We start from the raw sequence: 6916 nt of genomic DNA on the forward strand, positions 1-6916 counted from the left end.
TAAAATTTCCCTTTACACTCCCATTTTTGCTTTCAAAATACATTGAAGTTTAATCCTTCTTCAGTTAATTTGGCAACATTCATATCAGATCCAGTTTATTTACAGCGCATATTAAAAAAATCCACACCAAAAAAAAAACAGACATAAGAAAAAAAAAATCAAGAAACCCCAAACTCTAAGTTCTACCATGATAGTAATTTCTCATTAGTAACAAACAGCGATTACCTTGATGAAGGTTGAACTTTACTTGGTTCAGGAATCTCTGGTACAGGTCGATGCCTTAAGATAAAAGATCGGCTTGCTCTTGGAAATACTTTCATGCAGTTCAGCGTACAAGAATCATATAAGTCATTGTCTACCATTTCTCCTTTAAACTTATAGAATGGAGAATCTGGTTTACTATCAGATAAATCACCCTCATCTACAAACCTCTGCTGTTTGTTCTCCTTGCATTTTGTCTCACATGAACGAACAAATGAAGGAGGATCACGGAACACCAAAGAGCCAGTCAAGTGCTCATCAGCTTGGCATGTAGCAGCTTCTGTCAGTAATGCATCTTGCTGAGTATTCGTGTTGGTATTTCTATTTTGACTGACAGCATTTAGTATGCTGTCTGAATTCTGGTATAAACTAGAAAAATCCAAATTTGTAAAGCTATCATCGTTTGCCTCCATTGAGTCTTCCTCTGCAAGTTCAAGCTTTTCCTTATTGACACAAGATTTTTTAAGAAGTTGTTCTGATGATGTTACAGGTATCAAGCCAGTCCGATCTACAATTGAATTGCTTACAGGAGACTCCTGATCTGAGGATGAATATTGCTTCTCTTCCAAACCTTTCAAGTCTTTGAATTTTAAATTTTCACGGAAAAGAGAATTTCCTTGAATTTCCAAAAGACTGTCTAACTGTTTAAGAATCCTTCTGCGGTGTCCTGTAGGCAACACTCCCATTTGCTGAAGCACATTGTTATTGATTCCCATGCAATCTGTCACAGTGTTATAGCCATATTTTTTAAAGTTAGGAAGATAATGTGCAAGGTTAATGTTGACCAAAAATTCTTCAATATCAGAGTCATTGCCTGTGGATGACATGACTTCATTCCGTATATTGCCCCACACAGTCATGTAGAAATAGTCAGGTTGCATGCATGCTCACTAGCAAGAAAACTCTCTTGAATTTGGTGTCAACCAGCCGGCAGAAAATATCCGTTTCCTTATGGCACCTCTTCTACTTTCTTCAGTTCAAACTGATGTTTTTTAAAGACTGCAAACATATGGAAAAGAAAAAGGACATTAAAAAAAAATTCTCACCTTCAATTACCTTGAATAAAATTGTGAAAGACGCCCTGTCTAATATTTTTTAATTGTATACAATAATTACAATAAGGGTAAACCCATCCTTTTATCTTCGCCTATATGAAGAAAATAGCAAAATCAATGTCTCAGCACAAGTAATACAGACTTAAAACACATATTCCTAGTAGTTAAACATTAAAATGAACAGTTAAGTGATGAATCACTTATCTACACACACATTCTTATTACACAGTACTTGGGTATCAGGGAGAGAAAGAGCTATCCGAGACCACAAATGAAACCTAAAACTTTCCTATTTCCACACTAGCACCAATTAATTATGGAATAGGGCTTCTACTGCCTTATCTTCCAATCTCAAAATCCTTTTAACATAGAAACATACCTGCAATGGAACAAATGTCTAGAGCATTCTATGTGAACTATGCATTCAAGCCCTCTTCAAATGAGAACCCAACTGAACAAGTACTATCCTCAATAACATGGTTTGTAACAGTAGATCTAGCCCTTCAAACAAAACTGCCCTGCAGGAACACAGCAAACAGGTAACCACCAGCACCTCAACTCTGACAAGGAAGCAGTTTTCCCTTGGCCACAAAGAGAACAGGCATGACCTAAGCATAACATGCTTGACATAAGCAAGTTCTAGCTGTCCACAAGTTTTTCCTTAGTATTGTCCAACTCAGCTCTTACACTCCAGATTTCATCTGTTTTAGTTATTCTTTCTTTCAGGGCCATATGTAAATTCACAATTTACAAAATCCAGATGCTACTGTTCTGAAGGTGTTTGAAACAGCCTGAAATAACATTTCTTCAAAGAAGGTTTAAGATCAGCAACACTCAGCAGGTTTTTCCCCCTCTCTCTTTCTGTATAAAGAGTAATTTGGCCTTGGGGAAACCTGCTGACTGTAACAGCTGTCCTGGCATGCAGGTACTAGCCTTAAGCAGCCTGGAAAAGAAGGAACAGCTTCAGTGGAAGAGCATTAAGATTAGTAGCATTTAGAAAGAGGAGAAATCTTACTACCAGAATTTGTCTGTGGTAGTAGGCATCAATACCTAATTCTTCAAAGTATTTCACGATAAAAAATGCAGCACTTATGATCTAGAATTTAAGCTTAAAACATTGCCTACATTTTTACTGTAGCAATTGCTATAAATATTCCTTTATTCAAAATAAATCATTGGATTCTCTCTAGTCTCTAGCTTCATTTTTCTGGATATATTTTTATCAGCTTCAATTACTACCCACAATTCTCAGAAGTGACTTATCTTGAATATTAAATTGATACAATTAAAACCTTTTAGACAGACAACTCTACAGGTCAATCAGATATCAGCCTCTCAAGAGAGATTAACACTATTACAGAGTTAACCCTCAGTTAAAGATTCCCAAGACATTTGAATTCAAAAAGCCTTGGATTGATCTAAACAGATTAACAATCCACTTTCATATTTACCTTTGTCCCATCCTAACCTGCATGCTTATATAAACATCCATCATCATTCATTTAAAAATTTGAAAACTCAGCATTTCCTCAAAATTTTCATGGCAGCGTCTAGTCATAAGGGATAAAATTCAACAGCATGGCCTCCACCCATCTCTAAACCCTGAAAAATGTAAATGTATATCCTCTTAACTAGATGAGTATATATTCTCAGATTCTGAGCACAGAATGAAGAAAAAACAGTACCGAAATTAATCACCAGGGAAAAAAATATCAGACAGGTACTGTTTGGGTCAGAAAATAGTCTTTCAGATATTCAGCAATTAGATAAAAAACACAATCAAACAAACAGACTACAAACAAAAGGAAAAAAGAAAGAAAAACAAACAAAACCACCAAAAAACAACAACCAAAGCCCACATATATTCAAGTATATAAAATCCCTACAGCATTAGCATATCAGTCTAAGGCTTTTAAAGTTGCAGTTGCAGCTGGTTATGTCAGCCATTTCCACCTTCCTTGACAGTTCTGGGTTTCATGACAGCATTTGGCTACTTTTTCCCTAAGGTGTTACTGCTCATTTTCAGACAGTATCATCTTCTCAATCCTTCCACCTTTCATAATAACAAAAAACGCACCTGGGAGAGTAGTTTTAGCTATGTATTTATAAATAATAGATAAACAAAAATATTTATACCCTCATGTTCTCTCTTGTCTATCATAATACTGTTTTTTCTACATGCAATAGCTTTGCCTACACCTTATTCCAGAACACCTCCAGTGCTGTTACTTCAGGAACTCAAATAGCCATGTGTTTGGATTCTAACCTGTCTTTGTATAAACCACATACCAGTGCAAAGGGTTACCTAGCAGAGAACAACTTCACATCCAAATCTGTAAGAATGATTACGTTTTGCTATCTAATGAACAAAGCATGTAACAGAGGAAGGAAGGAACTGCTTGCTGAGAAGATGTTTTGACCACAAAATGCCAACAGTGCTGCAAGATAAAGTCCAAGCCACTTTCTGTTTCTGTAGTTGTCTATGGCAGAAGCTATCAGTGTATCCATCAAGATTTCTGAAGACATGCTATAAATCTGCCCTAGCTACACAACTGGTTAAATACCACTAAGATTACATATTATTTTGTGGGTCTAAGCAAAGGGTTATACTGAGAACTGGTTTGGTTTCACTACTTACACAAAGATTAAAATAACAAACAGCTAAACAAATCTACACACATGGGTGAGCGTTTTGCAGGCTAGAACATAAATATGTAATCACTTCTTAAAGTGTTTTATAAGGTTTCAACTCAAGAATGCAGAACTCAAGGACTACCTTATTCAATACACTACTCTATTTTGATGTGATTGTCATCAATTTAAAAAATAATTTAATCTCCTCCTTAGCTTTGGTTGCAAAGTAATTTATAATAAACCCTAAAGGACGTACAGTATTAGAAATGGGAGGGGCATATATACATTTATACAAACACATTCATTCTCTTTCACATCCACATTTCTACCACCCCAAATTCAGCATTTGTAAACAACATTAGTGCACATGACTGCATACACTCCATAAAACAAATCTCCTCTCCGAAGCAAGTCAAAACAGATTTTTCCTACTTACAAATAAATAGAAAAAAAAAATCAACCCAAAAAAACATCAAAGAAACAAAAAAAAAAAAAAAAAAAAACAAAACAAAAAAACAAAAAAAAAAAAAACGCAAGGGGAATTTGAACTTGCTTAAATAAAATTGATTCTTGTCGTAATATTATATTCTTTTAAGTAGTGTAACTAAGACAAAAAACACCATTCTCAACATGGTTGCTAAAAATAGGAAAATGCTATAATGGCTATTAAAAAAAAATAAAAACCTCAAACTTCTTGGAAGACACCTGACCATTCCATTTTATCAAAATTAAAACAAAACACCTAAACTGCTATGGGAAAAAAGTAATACAAGGAAAACCATTTGGGCTTTTCTTCTAAGAAAAAGTTTCAACTTTTTCTTAGAAGAAAAAGTTTCTTCTAAGAAAAACTTCAGACAAAGTTGCAGTGTGTGTTGCACATCTCAAGCCTTCTATACAATCATCCAACTTTCTTTCATAGAAAGTATTTTTCACACTTCCTTCAAACTGATTGTCAATTTTTTCCTTTTCCCATCTTATGGGAAGGAATTAGACAAGGAGTGGCAAAAAATCACGACTGGCCTAACAGGTCTTTTCTTTTACTAAAAGTGACAGCTACATAGCACCAAAGAAAAACAGCAATTCTAATTCTCAAAACCCTTCCTCACATGGAGAGTAAGCACCTGCATCTGGCATTCTGGAAAGCTATATCTACTAGTTTTAAAACTCTTTAATTCTGATTTTTCAAGTTGAAAACTGTTGAAGACAAAATTGACTGGGGGATAGACAAATCTTTGTTGAAGCAAGCAAGCAACCCAAATTTTAATAACGAAATGTATGAACAGTAGGTTATAGGTGAACACAGAAGCACTCAAGTGGGACGAGGCTTTTTTTCCCCTTTTTAATATCAATACAGATACAAACCTGAAGAAACTGTCAAACCTTTAAAAGTACTTGGCAAGATAATCACACTGTGAGCAATCAGTTCAACAGACACAAGCAAGTTCAGGCTTGCTCCCAACTTCTGCTAAACAACGTACTAGATCAAGATCCTAATAAATATGTTAAATTAAAAAAAAATTAAAAAAAAAAACCACCAAACAAACAGTGCAACAGGTCTTACCATGGAGCAGAACGAAATCTGCAAGTAGCAAATTTCATCTTCACATTGTAATTGACTATATACAAACTGACATGATTAACATAGAAAATATTGCAGATTAAAGGTCTTTCCCAAAACCTACCTTATACAATCAGCAAATAGATTGCCTTAAAAAAAGAAAAAAAAAGATACTGATTGCAGCAATTGCGATAGAACTATTGCCTCTACGAATACAAGGAAGTTACTAAACATAGGTCAACCTAGAGGATAATTACAAAATAACTTTAATCACATCCTCTGCCAAATTGTTTCTTTGTTTGTCTTTTTTCTTTTTCTTTTTTTTTTTAATTTCAGAATACTTGCCTTCTAGAAATAGGTTCGGCAACTTTCGTTACCTCGGAGTCAACCCTCATACTGCAAGAAATTCCAGTGGAGCAACTTGCAGAGTCGCTGGAGTAAGGAACTGAATGGCATGAATAAGCAAACTCAGGGTGCAATCGGAACTTTGGGAAGTTGCAGTGGCAACACTAGGGTGCTGTACTCTTCATTCGTGTTCTCCATCCATTACACACTACAGCTTCTTTGACTTTCTTAAGTTTTCTGATAAAACTTCCAGGTATATAATGGCAGCTAACATGAGGTCTGTTCATGTCTGCCTTCACAAAAACAACTCGTAGAGTAAATAAACACACAACAGTAAAGCACTACTCTTTAGCATGACATTTACATACAAATAGTTGAAACAATTGAAGCTACAAAGAAAACAGACAGCAATAGACGCCTTGTTTTCCACCTGCCTATCTGCTATTTCCAGTTCGATCCCAGCTTCGTTATGTGTCGCTCATGTGGGACACGGCCCGTCCCCAGACACCGTGCACTCCCCGGCAGCTCCGAGGGAGCTCTCCGGGCAGCAGCAGCGCGGGGCTCGCAGCCGGCGGCTCCGGCAGCCGCAGCATCACCCCCGGCAGCGGCCGGACCCTGCCCGGACCCTGCCCAAACCCTGCCCAAACCCCGCACACCCCGCGCCCGCCTTACCTCTGCCAAACGCCAGCGGCTGACAGGGACGGGGAGGCACAAGAAGGAAGCGCAGGGCTTTAGAATGCTTCAACTTTCAGTTCTCCCTCCGGCTCCCTGCTGGCTCACTTTCTTGCGCGCTTGCTTTCTCTTCTTCCTTCCTTCCTGCCGGGCTGGCTCCACACCCCACCCCACCCCATCCCACCCCCGCGCTGCTCCCCGGCAGGCCGCGCCCGCGGAGCTCCTTCCCTCCCTCCGTCCCTCCCTGCCGCAGGAGAGGCCGCACCTGGGCGCGCCGGCAGCGCTTGCCGCCCTCCGCGGCCGGCTCAGGGCGTTCTGGCCGGGCCACATATTTCCGGAGGAGTCACTGGGAAACCCGCAGGCAGGCTTCGGCTCCGGGGTGCTGTGGGCC

At 38.3% G+C, this 6916-nt stretch overlaps 1 protein-coding gene across 1 annotated transcript in view; it reads right to left on the reverse strand.

Annotated features, from left to right (window-relative positions):
• The window catches only part of ARAP2 (ArfGAP with RhoGAP domain, ankyrin repeat and PH domain 2), a 114282-nt gene extending 107690 nt beyond the window's left edge, over positions 1–6592 (reverse strand). The window contains exons 1-2 of the mRNA XM_041484393.1: positions 6526–6592; positions 226–1260 (exon numbers count right to left, since the gene is read on the reverse strand). Of these exons, the coding sequence (XP_041340327.1) occupies positions 226–1142 (917 nt within the window). The 5' untranslated portion in view covers positions 1143–1260; positions 6526–6592. The remainder of the gene's footprint in view (positions 1–225; positions 1261–6525) is intronic.
• Positions 6593–6916: the final 324 nt, after the last annotated feature.

Source organism: Pyrgilauda ruficollis, unplaced genomic scaffold (genome assembly GCF_017590135.1).
Source record: "Pyrgilauda ruficollis isolate IOZ18807 unplaced genomic scaffold, ASM1759013v1 scaffold1, whole genome shotgun sequence".
Classification (NCBI taxonomy): domain Eukaryota; kingdom Metazoa; phylum Chordata; class Aves; order Passeriformes; family Passeridae; genus Pyrgilauda; species Pyrgilauda ruficollis.